Genomic DNA, 23,432 nt, shown 5'->3' with positions numbered 1-23,432 from the left:
TCCATCAAAATTTCACCTCCAAGACAACTAGATCAATCTCAAAGAATGTCCCTATATAGTTTTTTTTTTTTTTTTTTTTTTTTTTTTAATAATTGCTCCTGTGTTTATTGCATGTGATATATTACTTTGCCCTTTTGTTAATTTTTTTATACTTTTCTGATAAAAAATACAAAATACAAATGAATGTATAGATAAATTAGTTAATTTGAATAAAAATAAGGGATAATTTATAGTAATTTTTTTAATAGTATTATAACAAGTATTGACTTAAATACAAAAAATCAAGACAAAATAGTTTAATAGATCCAGAACTAAGGAAAAATTAGTGTATTTTAAATAATGCACGGACAAAATAATTAATTTTGATAAAATAAAAAAAACAAAACAATGATTTTCTTTTTTTTTTTTTTTTTAATTTTCTTCTTATGTTGACGTGGGCTCCATAGGGCAAATTCAACAAATCTAAATTAGTTAGGCTTAACCTTCAATTTCACCTTGAACTTCAATTTCATCTTAAATTTTTCAGAATAGTTGTAATTTCACTGTAAATCGACTTTTATACTCTGGATACCCTGAACTTATCAATCTAATTGCAGTTACACTATAATTTGATTTTAGAGTACAATTACACTCTAAAAGTGAATTGCACCACACTGAACTTGTTAATTTATTGCAATTGCACTCTAAAAGTAAACTAAGATTGAAAATTTGATCAAAATAATATAAAAAAAATGAACTCTATGCCCAAGTATTTAAACAATAAATAATAAAATTAAATCTATATAAATGAAAAAATTAAGTCCGAGTATTTGATTTTAAAATTGAACCAGTTTTAAGATGCAAAAATAATGAGTTGGATATTAATTTAAATTATGATGTAATTGTAACTAGTTGATAAGTTCAGGATGTCCATAATACAAAAATCGATTTAAAGTGAAATTGCAACTACTCAAAAAAGATCAGGGTGAAATTAAAGGTTAAACCAAATTAGTTATGACCGACCGAGTTGTCCAATTGTATCTTCCATCAAGTCATTTTTTTTTTTTCATAAAACTTCATTTATTAAAACACTTGGTCGAGGGAAAAAAAATAATGTGACACTACAATAGAAAATTTTAAATAAAAATTCTAAATCCAATTTACAAGTATTCTTTTTAGGATTGATTATATTTGCTGTGTTTGAAATTTTTTAGTTTTTCCTATTTTGTTATTTCAACTTAAATGTTTGAATTAATAATTTAATTTGGTAAATTAAATCTTCAGCCAAAATTTCTCATCTAGAAAACAAAATAATCTATTTTACTAAATTTATTTATTTTTTAAATTGTTATCTTTTTTATTTTTTATCTCTTTTTTTTTATATTGCTTTAGAATTAAAGAAAATTAAAAGTTATTTTTCTGATTTTTTTTAGGAGAGAAGATACATAATTCAATAAGAAAAAGATGAATCGAATAAATATTTATATTTAATTTCATTTATCAGATAAAATGATTTATTTTAATATTTCGGCAAGATAGTCAATTACAAATTTTTTCAATTTAGACATTAAACTAGAAAAATTTAAAAGTAGAGAGACCATAAATACGACTAACCCTTCCTTTTATCATTATCAGCGCAAGGTTAACAGAAAACACATAAAGTACATAAAAAGTAGTATCGGTGCTTCCAAATGGAGCCATATTCCTATAAGACCACTCATGCGTTTGTGTCATTGTGTGTGTGTGAGATAGAGAAAGAACCTGCTCAAAAGGCACAGTTCTCTTGTTTCTTGCATCTCCATATCTGAAGAAGGGATGGGAAGAGGAAAGTTCAAGGGCAAGCCCACCGGTCACCGCCACTTCTCCACCCCTGAAGAACTCGGTACTCCCTCCTTCCTTTTTTTTATTTTTTTATTTTTTATATACCGTTTAATATGTGTATATTTGTATATGCATATAGACATAAACACAAGCACATGCAAAGGTTTTGTGTTATTGGGATAATCTTAGATCTATGATATGTTATTTCCGTTTAATTTTTTTTTTCCAAAGAAAAGTTTGTTTTTTTTATTCTTATTGTTGGAGAAATATTTTAATGTGGATTTTTAGCCACCTTTCCATTTTTTTACTAATATTTACTTAAATCCTGAACTTGTTAAGACTTTGAGAATTTATAGTTATTGATCATTTGATAGAAGAATTTTCTTGCTTTTAGTGATAATATTTACTTTTCTTTAAATTTAGCCTAGAAGGCTAGAACTACAAGATTCATTCAGTTCTTTTGATAATTTTGAACGTGGGTTAAAATGGAAATTTTCCTCAATTTTGTAGTTAAAAATCCATGCCACCAGATGTTTGGTACATGGGTTTCTCAAAGAATGTGAAAATTATGGTGGTTGATTTGTGATTGATAGAAGAATCTTAGTTCTTTAATGGGTGATTGAGAAATTTGCGTTTTGAATAAGCTAAACTATGATCAAATAGGGTTGCTTTGCTCGATGTAATGTTTTCATGTTATTTTTAACTGACTTTTTCTTCTTTTGCTTTTGTGTTTTGTGTAATCTCAGTTGCAGGTATCTCATCTCGTCCACGGACTTTTAAACAGGTAGACCTCTCTGATCGGCTATTATACTTGATATCCATTAGTTGATGCCTTGGCTATGTTATGGATTCTGTGTTGCATACTACGTATGCTATGCTTTCAACTTTAAAGATTGGGTGTAAAACTTGTTTTCTTATGTTAGTTTCCTTTATGTTTCTTCACCAGTTTCTCTGAAAAATTTAACTGTGTTCTATCTTGAAGAAGTTTTAAGTGTTTCTCTGGCATGCTTGAAAATTTATTTTCCATTTGGCAAATGAAGCTGCATGTCTGTAAATAGTTGATAAGATGACAGAGTCATTCTCCTGAGATTTGGCTATCTTTGATAACTTGATCCAGCAACATTAAAGTCCCCGTCATATTCCTTTTCTAATAGTCTTATTCAATTAGTAATTTGCTTCATTTCCTGTCTCCTGCCTACTCTTTGATTTGGGATCCACAAACCAATGCAAATTGATATTCTGATGCCAAGACACCTGCGTTAGTACATAAGCATGAAACATTGAGTACCAACTGCATTGTTTGCAAGTTCGCAAACACTTGCACTGGCACACAAGAATTATGCACTAAGCACCAATTCCAATGTGTTTGCATGTAATACACTCCAGTATATTAAAAGCAATCTTTTCCAATACATCAGGAAGCTAGAGAGGAAGTGGAAGAAGAGTCTGAAGAGGAAGTGGAAGAAGAATCTGAGGTCATTCTACACTTTTGCTCATCAAAATTAAGCAATTTCTCTTTCCTTTTTTGAAAAGCATTTTTCTTCTCTTGGTAGTAATAATTTGAGCTCAATGTACTCTTTGGTTTATCAGAATTATGCAATTTTTTCTTTCATTTTTCTCAAAAGCATTTTTCTTCTCTTGTTATTATTTTGAATGTTTGGCAGAAGCGGAAAGGTGCTGAGGGACTAATTGAGATTGAGAACCCTAATTTAGTAAAACCAAAGAGTTTGAAGGCTAAAGATGTTGACGTAAGCTTGTCATATGTTCTCTGCTGCACACCTTGTCAGTATTGTTGATTTATAACTATATATTTGAGTTTACCGATTCAAATTTCATTTTCTAGATGGGAAAAACAACTGAACTCTCAAGGCGTGAAAGGTTAGCTTTCGTTCTTGCTTCAGATAATAGTTTCCAAAAGGTGCTTTTGTTATGCAACTAATAACAGGTTGTTTGTGGAAGTTGGCATTGTATGTAATTACTTCATTACCTTATTTTTCATTGTTTTTGCAATTTTTTTTTTTTTTACTGAATATATTTTTAACAGTAGCAATTTGGTTTTTGTGGTGATACATATAACTATACATTTCATGCATTAGGCCCCATAATATGTGGAAGATGCAAAGGGTTATTAGTTGTTGATGTTGTCCTTTTTAAATTGTGAGGCCATGTCATGCATATTTGTTATTACAATTTAGCAACTCAAAAGCTCCATATTCTGATATTCTTAATCTACTCTCAGTTTTCTCTCTCTCTCTCTCTCTCTCTCTCTCTCTCTTTGTTGGTGGGGGGGGAGGGTGGCATCTGGGGAGGGAGCAACAAACATCATCGCTCTTTCTTTTTGTTTTGTGATGTTTTCGTCTGCATTACATACTACATAGTGCAGTAGAAGGTGAAGAAAGGACCGAGGAGCCCTTATGCAAAGTCATGCTATTGGCAACTCTTTAACAACTTCAAAATGCATAGTTGGTATAATTCAGATGTCAAATTGTGGAAGGGACCAAGTTCTTCACTAGTTCAGTCGTCTATGAATAGAGAAAACTAAACAAGAAAATTTATGAATCAATTTGTAGCTAAAAATCTACATTGATGACTCAATTGGAATTGCTTCTCATAGAAACATGGGTGAACTAATATAGATTAGATGAACAGCCAAATTAGGTCTGAGACCAAAAAGTTCTTTTGTTTCAAAATACATTTTCAATTTGTTGAGATATGCTTTTATCCTTAAGTAGTGGTTAACAGAAAATTATATCCAATCTTGTCTTCTTTTTGTTTGTTCTGAGACTTAAACCATAAACCTAAATATACATTCCATTATGATTTACTAAATGTAGCCTGAATGTTTAGTTCTTTGGCTGTATTGGATGTTTTCAAGGCTTGAATTGTTTTCTGCTTCTGGATTGTGGGTGTGATAACGAACCTTAGTGTATTAATGACATAAATTTCTTTACTTGTGTGTTTTTTATTAAAAATAAAATAGCATGGTTCTGAAGCTGATTTGTTAAGGTTTATTACTGCTGTTTTTTCTTCGTCTTTCAATCGAGTTTTCAAGTGCTGATTAGGTGATTCTGTTGTTGCCTTATCTTTTAATATTTTGTTTGCAGAGAAGAGATAGAAAAACAAAAGGCACATGAACGATATATGAGGCTGCAGGAACAGGGAAAAACTGAACAAGCAAGGAAAGATTTGGGTAAGAATTGGACACTGATAATATATTACTACCTACTAATCTTTTTTTCCAACATTTTTATGACGGAGACTTTCAAAATTAATGGTTTTGACTGATAACATTGAAATGTAAATTTGACTTGTTACAGTCCTATAAAATGGTGATATAATTTCAAATTCCCCATTACTTTTGCTGCTCATATATTGATTTACTAATTACTAATTGATGACGCTAGATGGATGTAATTCATGCCATTTGCTATGTTCTTTTTTTTTTTTTTTTTTTTTTGAAAGGAAAAAGGAAAGGGAAGAAAAATCTGAATTTCAAATTACATTAATGTCATATGCTTTGAGAATTACAAAAGTATATAATCCATTTCATCTTTCAGTGACTAAGAACCCTCAGTAGTATTGATAGATTGTCAGAGAATGAGATTATTGTTAGAATTTTGGCTTCCCTTCAGGTAATGGTTGTGCATAATGAGTGGAATTAGTATTGAATTTATAAGACTGGAGTTCCTGTCTATTAATAGTTGATTTCCCATTGTATAAAATTTAAAGCAAGTTGATATTATATGCATGAAAACGTCACTGAGAATTCATTTTGTTGTATGCAATGCATTTGAAAGTGGCCAGTATGGTTGAGGTCAATTTTCTAAAGATTAAAAGATTTGAAGCATATAGCTTTAATGGTATCTTTTGTTTGGAGTTTTTGTGCTGCACTCCAAATAATTCTCATTTAGAAAACGAAGCTATAGCGGAGATCACATTGGAGAGAGAGTTTAGAAGGCCAAGTGCTTAATGAATTGCGAAAGGTGATGCATTGAATAAAATCACCCCGGTGTTTGTAAAGTCATTGCACTATGCATATTGCTTTAGCCACTAAAATAGTTAAGATACTTTCCGATAGTTCAAGAAATTCTTGGCTGAGTGGACTGAATTTGAGCATTGTGCTCTTGGCAACCCTTACCCTGGAATTGTGAGGAGAAATATTGTCTTGGTTCCTATATCAGTGCACAAGGATGGGCTCATGATGGTGAAGCAATCTATCAGATTTGAGTGTGACCTTTCATTAATCAAGAAGCTCTGCCAAGATTTAGTGCTGGTTTTACTTATAATTTCTTTTTAGAAAACAGATAAACATTAGTAAAATGAACTTTCTTTTTGCAGTTAAATGGCTTGTACAGCTGTTTGTTTTAATTGGTTTTTGTCTCAAAGAAACTATGATTGTTCCCATGTTACTATTCTGCTGGGAGTGTTGATTTCACTAGATATGGAGCTAAAACATTAAATTTGCATCATAATTTGTGAACTCATTACCTCTATTGCATCGCCATTTTTATATTCAGATTCATGTTAAGTTAATTTTCATTTTCTGATTTCTTTGTATCAAACTGACTCTGCTTGGCTTTCCTCTGCTTAATCTTTTGTGCCTTTTTTTTTTTTTTTTCCCTAGAGGCTTCTCCTTTTCATGATATCATTAATCTGATATAACGTTGCACTTGCAGAGCGCTTGGCCTTGATAAGGCAACAAAGGGCAGAGGCTGCAAAGAAACGAGATGAAGAGAAGGCTGGTATGATTCTTCCCATTGAATAGGAATAATGCTAATGCTATATATGTTTTTCTAATGCTAGTTCCATTTTTTCTGTCAGCCAAAGAACAGAAGAAAGCAGAAGCTCGCAAGTAAGCAAGTTACAAGAAGCTCGTTGCATCGTTCTTGGTTTGTTTTTCTGTCTAAGATATTTAACCTTACTCTTGTAAACTAAAGCATATCCAACCATCCGTCTCGCCCACCGACCAAAAGAACAAACAGAATTATTCAGGAATTCTTGAAATTACTGCAGTTCAGTTTTGTTCTATAAGCATCTCATATCGACAAACCAACTATTAATGTATTTTTATCAAGGAAATTGATCTGGATGAGTCTCTTGGTCTTGTCTACTGAAATGTGAGAGGTGAAAGACGATCTTTATTAGTAATATACTAACAATTATTATTATCTTTCAACAGTATTATCGTTTTATAATAATAATAATTATTATTATTAATGTATTATGAAAAAATTGACAGTAACATTTGTAGTATAAATTATTCATTTGATTTGGTTATAACCAAATACCGAACCAAAAATACTCGGCTGGATTATGTTTGGTTGGATTTTATAGGTGTAAAAAATTTAATAAAATTCAATTTGGTCACAATTCACCTTTCAAGAAAAAAAAAACAAAGTTTGACCCAATTATATGCAACTTCTCCCTGGCCCTGGTACTTTTGTCCTGGTTCTGTCGATTCAACCGGTCTGACTCGGCCAGAAATCAACCAAAAAATAATAAAAATAGCAAATAAGTTGTAAACATTACAAATAAGTAAAGATAACCAACAAATTAAAAGAAACAACATTAATTGTTTTAAAGATAAAAAAAAAAAAATCATAATAGATTGGACTAAATTGATCACTAAACTGGTTTTTGTTACGTAGCCTATTAACCGGTTCAGGTTTAATCATCTTATCGACTGGTTTGGTTTGATTTCCAAACAATTGTTTCTGGGAGTACAGGGTTCAGTGCATTAAGATCTGTTATCTGTCCACTTTTATTAATCAAAATAATAATGGAAAATCATTGGAGGAAGTTGGTAATGGTTTAGTTCATTAATTCTTAAACCTTTCTAACCAGAAAAAAAAAAATGGAGAAAGGAAGCTCAAACCGGAGCCGCCAGTTTTAGTTTTTAAAAAAATAAAAATCAAAACAGAATCTTAAATGTATGGTTTTGATTATAGTTTAAAAACAGAACCATTGACCATAGTTTAGCACCAGTTTTGAACTTATAAACATGGACGTTGTACACTCCAATGGACTAGTATTTTAAGAGACGATAGCGGTCCCTTGACAATTAGGATTAGGATGTTGGTGCAGGTGGCTTATGAGATTGAAAAAAGCCAGCACCTTGTTGTTTTGGGCGTAAGATAGTTAAAGAATCAAGGCTTAACCTGCCATCTGAAGAAAATTACAAGCTGGAAAAGGAAGATACCTTAACAATTAGGCTTGTTGTGGGCGACTAGATGCTTTTAATCAAGGCATTAACTAACTTGCTACAAAAGCCTTGGCTTTTTGCAGATTTTATCAGCTCAATTTTGCATTTTGCAAGGAGAAAAAAGGAACATATCATGCACATGTGAATTCTGAATTTTTTTTTTTTAAAAAAATTGTAATTATTTGCATCTTCTAATGTTTGATTGTTAGGTAAATGTGTATGTATTATTTGCACGTGTCATTTGATCGATTAATTTTCCCAAATCCCAAGTGCGTGCTAGTGAATTTCCACGTGTCACTTTTTCAAAATAAACAAAGGCCAAAGAAAATTATATTTAAGGACATACACAATAAACAAAGGCCAATGAATTTACTTGTTTGTAATAATTTATCGCTAATAATGGTTGTTGATAAATTGATAGCTGACATTTTTAATTCGTTATGAGGGACAAGGGGTTGAGGAATATTGTGAGCTATATAATGTAGATGATCTTTCCTGCTAATTAAATTGGTGAAAACTTTTTTGATCGAAAGGTTTCGAATCTAAAGTGAGAAAATTAACTAGATAACATTGGCATAAGTGGCTTTAGAGTTAAGATGCTTTATCTAAAATGTTTATCTCCCTACATAAGTGAGATAACCGACTCGATCACATTGACATAGGTGGCTTTGGGGTCAAGAGATTTTGAATCTGAAATATCCAACTCCCTACATAAATGAGAAAGAAAATCAACTGGATCACATTGACATAGATAGCTTTTTATTTTTTTTAAAGGAAAATATAGCAAATTTTATAAAGATGAAACCAAACTATTGTTCAAAACACAAGGAAGAATAGAAGGAAAAATCTCCTCAATCCACACATAAATAGCTACTTTAGCTAGGGAGTGAGCTACCTATAAGGATGGTCACAGTTTCGGAACTCAATCGAAAATCGACAGTTCCAATTATAATTTAGAACCGAACGGTTCTGGTTTATTAATGGTTCTAAAACCGACAGTTCCGGTCGATTTTCCAGCGAATCGCATGATTATAAAATGAAAAATTACAAAATATTTTTTCTTGAAAATTTAAAAATTTGTGAAATAATTTCTAAAAAAATTGTAAGAAAAAAATTAAAAATTGCTTGAACTTTTTTTTTTTTAAAAAAAGGCTTAAACTTAATTTTTTTTTAAAAAAAAAGTCTTCAAATTTAATCTTTTTTTTTTTTTTTTAAAAAAAAGCTGGAACTTTTTTTTTTTAATGGCTTGAACTTAATTTTTCAAAAATTAAGTTGCTTACATATCCTCTTGGACTTTAGAGAAATCAAAACCCACGTAGTTTCTACTTACGTTGAACCAATTTGACTCTTTTTACTTTACTTAGTCGCTATTTTCACTAGTTGATGTTCTCGTTGAAGACCCATAGTAAAGATCAAATAAATCTTCATTTTCTTTGATATTCTCTTGTGCTCTTAATTCAGCCTTGCTCCAATCATCTATGCATGGTTGCGCTTCTAGTGAATCAAATTGTTATCATAGATTGTGTTTCATCAAGTATGTTTCCTCGTTGATTAAAAGCTTGTTCAACTGCAACAGTCGAGACCAGAGCTGCTAAAACTTGTTTTGCAATTAGTGCAAGGGTTGGAAATTTATTAGCGTAACGACTCCACCAATCTAGAATTGGAAAATTATTATCTCCAAAAGTATCACCAAACTTCAAAACAGTAGTAAGATAATTATTAAGTTCGGGAAAAGAACCTGATTTCCTATGTCTGTTTTTGTCTTTATAATAATATACCTTTAGCAACACCAATACTTAACTTTTCAGTTGGGAATGATTGATTATTAAATTGAGAACAATTAGAAGAAGTAGATGAATTAGAATATTCAATAAATTCAATATATAATCCTATAATTCTAGAATATTCAACAAATTCAATATATAATTTTATTTGGATATCCCTCAAGATCAAATTAGTTGGGAGTGAAATTGAAGATGTAGTTCCTAGGCATAGATGAATTTTGTGTTTTTTCAATCTTTCCCTTATCCTTACCAGAACTTGAGTTTTCTCTACTTGCCATTATAGAAAAATAATATATAACTTGAAAAATTGAATAAAAAAAATTAGAGAGAATAATTAGAGATTGGAATTTGGAGAAATTAATTAATAATAATTTAAACAAATAATTGGAGATTAGACTTTAGAGAAATTATTTTACAATATTTTGGACAACAATTTATAAATAAAAATTAGAGAGATTGTAGAGTAGACAGAGTAAATATAATTTTGTGTGAAGAGATTGTAAATGGAAATAAGTATTTATAATAAATCCAAAAAATCAATTGTTCACAAATACCCTTAAAACTAATCGTTATATAGTCGTTTATTGTTATTAGGAAGGTTAATTTGGAGATTTCATAAAATTATTTACAAAAAAAAATTGCTGAAATCGGATGGAACCGTCAGTTCTAGCCGTTTGATAGAAAATTCAAATTTTACTTGGAACCGTCGGTTGGAACATCGGTTTTAACTGGCTAAAAAGACCGTTGGCTTCGGTTAGTTTCGGCCAGTTTTTGGAATCGCCAATTCACGGTTCCAAAAATGGTGGAACCAGAACTGGACTGTAGGCCACCAGTTCTGGTTTCCACTGGTTTCGAACCGACGATTTCAATTTCGAAAACCGAAAAATGGTCATCCCTAGCTACCTATTGGCTTCTTTAACCACATGAGAAGAAGAAAAGAGAGTACATTGACTAGTGAGCAATAAACATCTCAGTATCCCAGTTCCAAAATTGTTACAAGGTACCTCCCACTGCTGTAAATGATTGGCCATTGTACTGCAATTTGTTTCAAATGCCAGCGAAGTAAAACCAAGCTCCAAAGCTTTCTCTATTCCAAAATAAGTAGCTTTTGTTCCAGCTTCAACTAGTGGTAGGAGACTGTTGACTCTTAACGCACCTGTCGCTATAACTGCACGTTGCTATTTCGAATTATAAAGCCATAACCACAGTTGCGTCAATTCCTACTACTGCATCGCAATTCAATTTGACTTGCCCATCAGAAGGCGACTTCCATTTAACTGTAGATCGTATAGCTGATGCACTACCACCACTACGTATTTGTTGACCATAATCAATCCACAACCCCATCACCATTGCCAACACCTGTATATCTGACAAGACCCTGTGTTGATGGAATAATACATTCCGACCTTTCCAGATGGCCCATTAAACCATGCAAAAAAGCTCTACTTGCTCTAACGCGGAACCCAATGGAAATAAATTCCATGAACTCTATGACAAGTTTTGGAAGAGATCTAAGATCTAAGATCTAAATAAGCTCCCCTCTATGGCACCCAAAGCTTAAAGAAGCAAGAACACCAATAATAGAGTAAAAGAATAAGATAAACGCCACAAAGAATTGATAAGTTTACCTTGATTCTTGATGCAATTAGAAGAATGCAATCTCACACCCTCTAAAGCAAGAACACGCCTAAGCATGAAGAAGAAGATCTCTCTCTTGTATTAATTGATTGAATAATTATGTGAATAATTACAAAATAACAAGCTATTTATACTAATCTAAGAGGTCCAGATCCTTAAAGGATTTAGAGTTAGCTAAGGAGTAGGATTTAGCAAATCTAAACCAACTAAGGATATGACTAACAAATCATAACAACTTAAGGATTTGGATATCTAATCCAAATCTACTAAAGATTGACTAAATCTAAACAAATCTAAGATAAGGAATAATTAATCCAAACCAACTAAGGATAAGGAATAATTAATCCAAACCAGCTAAGGATAATGAATAATTAATCCAAACCAACTAAGGATATGGAATAATTAATCCAAACCAACTAAGGATAAAAAATAAAAGGGTGGCCCAATTTATTGATGGCCCAACCCATTAACAACATTACAACTCAAAACTAATAAAAATGGGCTAACTTATTATGCCAAAGTTAGGCTCTAGTATGGCCAGGGCATGCCATATGCTAGAATTTCAGATTCCATCTCAACATGTGCTTCCATTAATGTGAGAAACTTAGGTGTTCTCCATGCTTCCTTGAGATCTATGGTTGAGTGGTAGCGATTCTGTATCATGCTCCGACTTGAAAGACAGAGCAACTGATTGAAACCAGTCATTGAAAGTGCCAATCTGATCCTCCGGTCTGAGTCTCAAGGGACTCAACATCCAAACTCGTCTTCCCTACATTCTACAAGTGCATGAGCCTAGGATTCCAACATTTCCCCACAAAGATCACAGATTGGATCAATATCCATCTTCCTACACTCAAGCTCAAATTTAGTAGCTGGCTACGACAAGCTCTGGACATGAATGTCACACTTTTGGTGGGACCTTTTATTTCCACAGCAACACCTAAATAGGATTGTCACCACCTGCAGATGTACCTATCAATTCAGACATAAAAAGTTCATTAACAGCCAAGTGATAAGCAGAACATATAGAGTAAAAACCCAACTTCAACACAGGCCACGTTAACACATCCACATCCCTCTTAGAGCATAAAGAAATGCTATTGATCTGTCGTGCTTCGCTTGGAGAAAAAAATTAAATTTATAAGAGTAGTATCCCATTTCACCGAATCCACATCAATTAAGACATCAACTGTTGCATTCGCATCATATATATTAAGAGCGGATAACATACAATATTCAGGTTGATTCGGAACCCGGCTATCCTTCCATATATGAACGTCTCTTTCTTTACCTATTAACCACCCAGAATCCTTTTGAATGATCCACCTTACTTCCATAACGTTGCGCCATGTGTAGCTTAGTCTAGAACCAAATTTTGCATCAAGAAAGGACTTTTAAGGATGGTACTTTGCTTTAAAAACTGTGCCAACAAAGAGTTTTCATCAGTAACCAATCGCAATTGCTAACACTATTTAGCTACCATTGCTAGATTGAAGCAATGTAAATTCCTAAAACCCAACCCACTAGCTTTCTTTGAAAGGCACATCGACTTCCAACTAGCCTAATGAATCTTCCTCTCATTTTCTTTCTGAGCCCACCAAAATTTCGCCATAAGAGACTCGATTCTATTGCAAGTATCTAATGGGAGCAAGAAACAAATCATTGTGTAGGTCAGAATAGCCTGGATGATAGCTTTCAACAACACCTCTTTACCTGCTTTAGAGAGGGATTCTTCTTTCCAACTAGCCAATTTTTGTTGCCACCCTATCAATAAGGGTGCTAAATGTTAGCTTCTTCTTTCTCCCAGTGATAGTAGGAAGACCTAGATATTTATTGTGCTGCTCCACCCTACACACCCCTAATGTACCCTTAATGGTTGTTTGCATTTCGACACTAATGTTTCAGCTACAAGAAATATCGGACTTATCCATATTCACCTGTTGTCCTGAAGCTCTACCATAATTGGACACCTCTTGGAGAATACTTTCTGCTTCTATCTACGTGGCTCTGGCAAAAATTGATCCCATGAATTTTCTTCTCCCTTTCCGCCTTACGAATGAGGGCCGAAAAATTTTTTGTATACGTCAGAAACAAGGGGACAATGGGTCCCTTGCCGGAGTCCTCTTTGAGGAAAGAAAACTTCTTGGGGTTCCCATTAATTAAAAGATAATAAGAAACAGTAGAGACACACTGCATAACCAAATCTACCCATTTATTATCAAAATCCAATTTCAACATCATCTATTCTAAAAAACACCACTCAACCCTATCATAGGCCTTACTGATATCTAATTTTAGCACTTGCCGGTGGTTTTATTTTCATAAAATGAAAAGTTTCAAAAGCCAATAGAGCATTATTAGTAATGAGTCTGCCCAGGAAAAAAGCTGATTAGATTCATGAATAACATACGGAAGGATAACTTTAAGCCTATTCGCTATAGTTTTAGTAATTAATTTGAACATGACATTACATAAGCTAATAGGCCTAAAATATTTGGTATTTTCAGGTCATTTATTTTTGGAATTAAGGTAATGGAAGTGTGATTCAAGGATTTGGGGGAAACATCATCGTTCAAAATAGAAAGAATTTTCTCCTCTACTTCATAACCTACAACATGCCAAAATTTGTGAAAAAAGAAAAGGGGTGTACGTCTGGCCCTAGGGCCTTTGAGGGGTGCATTTGTTTAAGGGCTAATCAGATTCACTCGCTGGTATAAAGCTCTACGAGTGATGAATTCATCTCAACTGTAACCTTGCTCTCTACCATGCCCAAAAATCTTCGAACCCAAATGGATTAAAGGAAGTGAGTAAGTCCTTATAGTACTGAGTCATCACTCTGAAAATATTACCCGAGTCCGTGAACAGAGTACCATCTTCCCCCCTTATTTTTTGAATTTTATTCTTTTTATTCTAAAATTGGCCTTTGAGTGGAAGAAAGACGTATTCGATCACCATCCTTGGCATAGGTAGCTTTGGCATAGGTAGCTTTGGTAACTATTTCTTTGCAAATACTAATTATTTTGATAAAATTTTAGTAATAATTATCCTTAAAAATTTAAGGAGACAATTAATTTTACATTTGATCACATATTTCATATACATATATAGATAGATTTAAAATGTATTTTTAGAATAAAATTAAGTTGTTTAAATTTTAATATTAATAAAGAATAATTAAACTGAGATAAAGTGTAATTTTTTTCTTTCAAATTAATGAAAGTAAAACCATCACGAAATTTATTAATTTTCATGGGTTGGAATATTATTTTCGACCAAATAAAAAAATTTAACCAATTTAGAAAAAGAAAAAGTAATTAGTTTTGGAAATTTTGGAAGAAGTAAGACATGCTTGTAGAATTTAAAGTATTAGGTTCCCTTTGTTTCCGTAAAATAACTTGTAGGAAAATATTTTCCATAATTTTTTATTGTTTGGAGCGTTCAGGAAAATAAGTCAACGGAAAATATTTTCCTGGTCAAAGAAAAATTAGGTCATTCTTTAAGAAAAACAACTTCACATTTTCGAGAGAGTAAAACATTTTTTGGATATTGGCAAATATTATAAACCTATATTTTTTAATTTATTAATCATCATAGTCACTACCACCAGTCATCATTTACCACTGGTCACCACTAGCTACCACCACCAGCCACCGGAGGCCCGCGACTTTCATAATTTTTTTTTCACTCTTTTCATGTTTAACAATAAAATTTTTAAATTATAAAGTTTCTATTATTAATAATATTTTTTATGGTCTTATGAGATAAAGACTTTAATATTTTAAATTAATTTTCAATATTACAACTAAACAACGAAAAATAAGTCATTTAAAAAATATTTTTCGGGGAAAATATTTTCCATGAAAATATTTTTCAGCAAGTTATTTTCCTGTAAGTTATTTTACGGAAACAAGCAGAGCCTTAGATTAATCTAAAGGTGAAACAAGATGTCAATTAATAATTAAACAAAAATAAAAAAGAATTGCTGATATTATCAAAATTACTATCAAAAGCAGCAAATTAAGTCCAAATCAGATAAAAAGTCGATTAAGTCCAACCATAGCCTTCTTCTCCTTCAAGTCTCTTACTAAGTAATAATTACATAACTACCTTATTGTTATTTATTATTTAATACCATATTTTAACAAGATGTGAATGTATAAAAATAAAATTTTAAAGGGATGATATATATTTTTTAGATTGAATTTTTTAACAAGTTTGAAAACTAGACCTTTTAAAGCTTCATTTTGCTCAAATTCACATATTTCAGGAGGAGTAGAGTTTCAAGAAAGTTACTTCTTGAAAATTATAGTGTAAATATATTTGATTGATATATTGAATTCTTAAAAAATAAAACTGTATTATAAATTTTATAGTGTAAATAATTGAAATAATTCATTAAAAAAACTTATGAAACACATTTTATATATATTTACCATCGTTTAACAAGCTTATAATTAACATATAATTTTTTTTACAAAATAATAAATAAAATATTATCGTAAATTTGAATATAAAAAATATTACATCTTTTCAGTAAATTAATTAATGAAATTAATTTCTCAGGGTTGTCAAGAGGTCGAATTGTTTTTACAAGCATGGATATAATGTGAAGTGCAACACATCAAACAATCGTAAATCATATTTGCATTCATCCAAATTGTCTCAAGCCGAAAATACTAAACCTCCAGAAGCTTCTATAGCTTCTTTAAGGAGTTGTAATAGTAGCACCAAATAGAAAAAGGCAAAATGGACGATCATTAAATTTCTAAAGGTCAGAAATGCACTTCCTTGGATTCAGGAGAAGAAATAACTTTCCATTAAGACAACAAGAGAGAGAAGAAGTAACTTCGCATACAGACAAGAAGTAGAGAAATTCAACTTTCCGGGAAGTTTTTAAGTTTTGAAAATCAAATATGATGAAATCAAGTTTCCGAGTTCACTTACTCCCAACCAAACGAGGCCTAAGTAATTAGCTATTTCTATCACTAATTATAGCTTAAGAGATTAATTTTAGGTAAAGTTACACGTGTATATGCGTGTGTTATCATTATAAAAAATTTAACAAATTTAAAAATGTATGTATATAGTTACTAAATTCAATGTAATTTTGAATTGTAAATGAATATAAACATAATAATTTTTTTTTTCATTTTTCAAAATTAGAGTCTAGTTTGGCAGCTGACCATAATACTATAAATAGAGCTTTTGATTTAAGTATCAAAAGGTCGCATTCCAAGACCCAACAATTTTATGAGAGAGAGACAGCACATGGGAGAAGAGAACATAGCATGAGCAATATTTTGATTGTCGTTAACATGCCCACAAAGAGTGGGATCCACCTTAATCCTGTGCTTTGCGGCTAGAAATTAGAGGGCCCACATCATAATTTTATTTCTTTTTATTTATTTTTTTGAAAAAAAAAAAAAAAAGTTGTATTCTCCAACATTGCTTGCCAAGAATATGCCTTTAGCTTTTTGGTATATATCTTTTCATAGTTTGTCATCAATCTTTAATCTTCTTTACCTCTATTCTGAGGCTAAATGTATCATTCAATTTCAAAGTTCATGTATTGGAGATTGCCAAGAAATGAAGAAACTTCAATTTATTTTTTAAATAAAATTATTGAATATATTCTCTTGTTTCTTCTAATAGGCGCAAAATAGAATAAAAATAAATTTTTAAAAAATAGAAATTAGAGATACTCAAATATATAGTAATTAAAACTTTGCAAAAAATGTATTATGGAATCAGCGTGTCAAGAAATAGATTCAAGTTTAATTATCATCTTCTTAATGTTATAAAAAGAAACGTAACAGTAATAAATATGAACTTTCTAATTGTGAGGCCAAAAATAACAATAATAAAAAAAAAACTATAATAAATTGTGAAGATGATTATTATTAATTTCTTCATAAATTACCTTAAATTTGAAGGTAATTTAAATTTAATTGTGAAGAAAAATCATCACCGAGACCTTGTTGGAATATTTTAAAGGAGCGATAAACTCCAGAACAAAATGAATCCTCTGACGTATCGACGTCGGATGATCATCAATTATATTTGGAAGCAACTAAAGGGAGAAGGATATATGGACTCGGAGCGCAAGCATTAGCATAATACGAGTTCTTCAGGTGCTAGTTTATCCAATGCACCATCGCCTTCACAACAAATTCTCGACCCTAAAATGATATAGTTTATGCAGAAGTTCCTTGAGAAGAAGAAGCGACTTCTTAAGGAGTTGGGCGATGAGATGTGTATGGATGAGGAGCATTAAGCGGAAAGTATGCGTTAGATGTAGCAAGAGATGCTCCACCTATTTCGACAAGCTATAAAGACATCTCAGCCTTTAACGTTTGCTTTGATGACTATAATCCTCCTACTTCCAAGAATATAAATGAGGTTATTAACATTTTTTGTTACATTCTGTAATTTCGTATTTTATTTGACAATTACTTCAAGATTAGCCGTGTATTAGACGGCGCAGAGTTAAAATAATTATTTTGGGAGAGCCAATGAAATTTTTTTAAACTTTTAGGGAGGCAAATGTATGTTTTTTATATTTTGAAGGATTAAAATATAATTTTCATAAAAAACTTTTTTTAAAAATTTTTTTAGGGGGCCATGGCTCCTTTTGCCCCAATGGAGTTCCGCTCTTGTATCAGTTGTAAGTAAGTATAAGCACAATGATTTTGGGTTGGTTAATTCTGAACCAAATATTCATATAGATTAGACTTACCAAACCTAGTCTATAACCCACCCATGTACCACCAATGAAAAAAAAGATATTTAAATATTATTTTCACTTTATCTTTTTTTTTTAATGAACGGTTAAAAACACTCATGTTTTAATAAAAACTTATTTTTCATTAGTTTACTTTACGAGCGAGTCATAAACTTGATCTAGGCAAGTCAAGCCATATTTATATTGTGTTTTTCCATGTGTTTAGATAATATTTGCACGTTATGAAATGTTTTAGAAGGTGTAAATTTGGTAAATATAAACATTTAAAATAAAAATTTTAATTCCTGAAAAATTGAAATAGGTAAATGTCGGATTTGCTAGTATTTACACAAAGTAAAGCTACAAGATATACTTACAGATTACTGATAACAATACAAAATGATAAAAATTATTAATAAAATATTAACAGAACAGAGACATAATAAATAATTTTCGTCAAATAATAATCCACTACAGATCGCACACCAAAGCATAAATAAATGCATATGCGACCTGTCAATAGATTTAGGTTCGAATTCCTGCCCTAATACAATATATATTTATCAACAAATAAATTTATCAATGAGTTAAAGTTCTTATTTTAGCAACGGCCTAAACATGTTTACTAACGGATCAACTTTTTATTGATAATTGAAAAAATAATTAATTCGGCTTTTAAGTTTAACCAATCATTTCTATAATTTGATAATATTAATAATGGTCTTCGAGGATTTCACGGATCCTTCCATCCATTTTTTCTATATTTTTCTATTAAAATTAAAAAAAAAATTAAAATATCCAAACACTCAAGAATAAAAAGACTAAATTAATCTAGGTTATTGATGAACAAAAAAAAAGATTTGAAGCATTGATTCCAGTGGAGGAAACGGTTCGAATGAATATCAACAAAACACATGTTATGCCAAGTATGTATATATATATATATATATATATATATATATATATATATATAAGAACTTCACATGCGATGAATACTGAATAAATCCTCGAAACAAAAACGCTAAATTTATGAAAAAAAAAATCAGAAAATCATAGAAAATATATAGGAAAACATGAATTAAATCCAAAGCTTTTTAAAAAGGACACAAATCTGAGAGTTGTTTGAAAAAACACAAAAGAAATAAAAAGGAAGAAGAGAGAGGAAGGGGCTGTCACTAGTGATAAAAGCAACCTCTCCCTTGATCTTGAACTAAATTTTTATAATTGAGAAAAAGAGAGATATACGTCTTTCTTTATAATTAAAAAAAAATAATTTAATATTCATAAATTAATATAAAAAATAATTCTAACCAATTTATATATCTAAAATAGCAAATTTTAAGAGTAATATTTTCTTAATCTTCATATTTAACTTTATTTTCTAATATCTCCAAACTAAATAATATAATATAAAGTTATATATTAAACTATTATTTCCTTTACCTTTCTCCCATTACCTTGTCTTATTTTTCTTCACTAAATAATTCCTCACTCCATCCAAATAAAGATTAAATACCCATAATGAAATGAAATTTAATGTAATAAAATGTATTTATGTAATACTCCCTCCATTTCACTTCGATAACAATATTTGCTCTTTTCATAAAAATTAAGAAAATGATTAAAATTCATTGACTTTTTAAAAATACATCACAGTATGTCTAAATTGTGCTTCTTAAAAGTAAATATAAAAAAATGACACTTAATATATATGAATTAAATTTTAAAAATAATTAATATAGTCTCAAAATTTTAAATGAATACTTAAAATGAAATAAAATAAAATATTTATTTATTGCCGGGTAAACGAGGGAGTAATTACATTTCATTACATTCAACAATCTACTCATAAGATGCTTTGATGGAAAAAAAAAACTTTCCTGAGTAACCTTATGGAGTCAATGGTCAAAGAGAAACATTGGGCTCAAAGTCAACGGTGGAGACTTTTAAAAGTTGAAGAACGGGTTGAAAAGTGGACTGACATAACAAGACAATACCATGCCAGTTTTTTCTATCGTTTTATATATATATATGTTTTTTCTATCTGGAGGAACATGTTAAAATTATGGAGCCTCAGCTTTATTTTATTATTATTATAATTCTAAAATTTAGTTTAATTAATAATCATCATTTTTTATAAAATTAAATAGTATTTCATATTTATTTGTATTAACAAAATTGTCACTCTTATATAATTTGTTTTAGACAAAATCATTTTAAAAATCAAAGAAATTGTTTAATAATTAAAAATAAATAAATTACTCTTGATAATTAAAATAAATGAAAATTCCAGATGACATTGTTTATTCTTATTTTAGGTAAGCTAAACTCAATTTTTTTTGTCAAAAAATAGTAAAAATATTTATACATTTTTGTGAGAATTTTATATTTTGAATAACAAAAATTATCTACATATTTCAAAGTAATTCAAGTGTGTACTGATACAATATTTTGATAGTATGAAAAGAATTTTATTATGCATAAAAAATTGTTTTTTAGTATTTGAAAATATATAAAATTAATTTTAATTTAGCAAAAATTAGATGAGTCAATCTCAAGAATTAAGTGTCAATTTGACTTTTCCTAAAAAATAAAAACAAAGTTTTAGGACAAATGTTGAAAATCTTGTTTGGCATTAGGATTTTTTAAGTTACTAGTATTTAAAAATATTGTAAGTATTGATTTTTATTATAGGTACTCGTCATTTAATTTATAATTTTTTGTTATTTATCAAGAATGATATTAATTTTTATTTTTATTTTAATAAAAAAAATTAAATATAATAATTAATAAAATATAAATACAATTGTAAAATAATTTATGATTAGATAAAATATTTTTTATAATTAATTTTCTTTCATATTCATGTTCCTTTCACAAAATTTGAAAAGAATATTCATAAATCTAAAAATTAAAAAAAGATTCATAATGATTTATAAAATTTAATTTTATCATAAAATATGAAATATTCACTCAACAATAAAAATAAAAATAAAAATAAAAATAAAGTTGAACCAACTTGTGTCAATAAGCACAAATTAAAAATGAATACATGAAACAATAATTAAATTTAAGATTATAATATTCATCTATAAACACAAAGTAAAGTTTAGGAACATCAAAATTTAATTACGATTGACAACACATAGCATAATGATTAAATTAAAATTAATATATCAACTATCAATAATAATAAGTCAAGTGATAAGTGTTCCGACGTGCTCTTGATAGCGAAACTTTTAATGGTGGAAGAAAAACTATTGACATTTGTATAGATAAAATAATTATACACAGTGGTGATTTATAATATCTAACAATTAAAATAAGATAAACCTACTACAATAGTATTATAACTATTAATTAAGATATGACAACACTTGCACAATAGGAAATCAATTTAAAATACTAATTAATGTAAAACTTCTCAATTAACAATTGTATTAAATTTTCCACCTTATTAAATTTATAAATACCTTATTCGCTATTAAAGATTTCTTTTTTTTCTTCCAATTAGTTTTTTATTTTTATATTTTACCAATAAATATTAGATTTAAATAGAAAATTAATGTAACCAATCAAATCGAATTACTTTTATTTTGTAACCAATAAAATTAAAATCTTTAACGATATTTTTGTCGATCTATAAATATATAGGAGGATTATTTTTGGTAACTCATTCCAACTTTATATATATATATATATATATATATATATATATATATATATATATATTAAACATTATTTAAAATAAAAAGAAATTTTAAAAATAAAAAGAAATTTAAGAAAAAAAAAGATGTAGATTACATTAGGATTCAAAAGAATTTATGATCACCAATACTTATGAGGGTATTTTAGTCTTTTTTATTTATCGAAATTTTCGGTTCTCACTAATGAATTATTTTAGTACTGAAAATAAATATGAAAGACTCCTTAATTTACTTTCTTAAAAAGACAAAATCTTATGTTTTAAAAAAAAAACAAAATCTTTAATTAGATTAATTTTTATGAACCAAATAATATTTATTTTGTTTAAGTATATGTTTAGCCCACATTTGAAAAGATATAAGACATAATAAAATAAAATGTAGTGCAACTAATGTATTCTTATATAGATATTATCAAAAGTACATTTAATTATATTTTGTGTTATTAAATTCGATCCAGACTTTGACTCGGCTAAAGAACCGAGTCGATGGATCATCGACTCAACCGGTGAATCAATGATTTAATTAATTTATTATAAAAATATTAACAATATATATTTTTAAATAATTATAATTTACAATAATTAATAATAAACTAAAATAATTAAAAATATCAAAGAATTAATTGAGATCAATAAGGTTATGCGGGTCGACAAGGGTTCGTCCGGTTCTCTTTCTTAAATGATTTAAAAGCATAATTAACCTAACTTTGAAGCCGGGTTCATCGATTTTCTAGATTGACATGTTGAGTTAGACTGAATTTAATAACTATTACATTCTATTAGATTCCAAAAATACATATCTAACCTAGCATTGATGGTCATTTTACATGCCAATTGACTCCTTTCAATATGGAGTGAAAATCTAATTATAACTAGGTGAAAACCCGCGTATTGCTGAGATATTTTATTATTCTGTTATTATAGATTATATTAAATGTTAATTTTTTTGTTTTACATATAAAAATAAATATTTATAAAAAATAAATCCTACAACTTAAAAAATAAAAAGATTATATATATATATATATATATATATATATATATATATATATATATATATATATATATATATATATATATATATATATGATAAATGCATACACTACAAAAGTCCTAGACAATAACCATTAGTTAAATTATTTTTACAGAATTATAAATTTGAAAGACATATAGAAAATATAAAAGACAATAATAAAGATATATTGATGTATTGATAGATAATTATTATAAATAAATAGACACAAAAAAATTAAACAATCTAAAATTTTTTAAAAATTCAAATATAAATATAATCAATTATTTAAAATAACTACTAATTTTAAAACTTAAAAAATATCTTAAATGATCTAACAAGAAAATTAAAAAAAAATTCAAATTTGAAATATAGAAATAGATATTATTGTAAATAAATATTAATTTTTAAAACATATTATTAGATATAATTTTAGTATATAGTTAGATAATAAAATTAAAAATTAAATGATGAAAATATTATAACTATAATAAGGTATCTCAATTTCTTTTTAATTTGTTAAATATATTTATTTTTAATTTATCAGATCCTTTGTTATTTTAAAT

General features: G+C 29.1%; 1 protein-coding gene across 1 annotated transcript; it reads left to right on the top strand.

The window, feature by feature from the left end:
• The first annotated feature begins 1,629 nt into the window (after positions 1 to 1,629).
• On the top strand, positions 1,630 to 6,802 carry LOC105635727 (uncharacterized). Its single transcript, XM_012218814.4, has 8 exons — positions 1,630 to 1,861; positions 2,547 to 2,584; positions 3,219 to 3,275; positions 3,465 to 3,548; positions 3,644 to 3,678; positions 4,905 to 4,990; positions 6,477 to 6,542; positions 6,622 to 6,802. The coding sequence occupies exons 1-8, from the start codon at positions 1,795 to 1,797 to the stop codon at positions 6,654 to 6,656; spliced, it is 468 nt and encodes a 155-aa protein (XP_012074204.1). The 5' UTR covers positions 1,630 to 1,794; the 3' UTR covers positions 6,657 to 6,802.
• Positions 6,803 to 23,432: the final 16,630 nt, after the last annotated feature.

Source organism: Jatropha curcas, chromosome 7 (assembly GCF_041381405.1).
Source record: "Jatropha curcas cultivar XTBG-Jc1 chromosome 7, XTBG_Jcur_1.0, whole genome shotgun sequence".
In the NCBI taxonomy this organism is placed as follows: Eukaryota; Viridiplantae; Streptophyta; class Magnoliopsida; order Malpighiales; family Euphorbiaceae; genus Jatropha; species Jatropha curcas.
The sequence above is the reverse complement of the archived record's forward strand: the minus strand, read 5'-3'. Positions and strand labels throughout refer to the sequence as shown.

Excerpts from the sequence above, each read along its gene's own strand:
- LOC105635727 (XM_012218814.4), top strand. The coding sequence starts at position 1,795 with ATGGGAAGAGGAAAGTTCAAGGGCAAGCCCACCGGTCACCGCCACTTC. Across the intron at positions 1,862-2,546 it reads CTCCACCCCTGAAGAACTCG|TTGCAGGTATCTCATCTCGT; the intron begins GTACTCCCTCCT and ends GTGTAATCTCAG. Across the intron at positions 3,549-3,643 it reads TGAAGGCTAAAGATGTTGAC|ATGGGAAAAACAACTGAACT; the intron begins GTAAGCTTGTCA and ends TTCATTTTCTAG.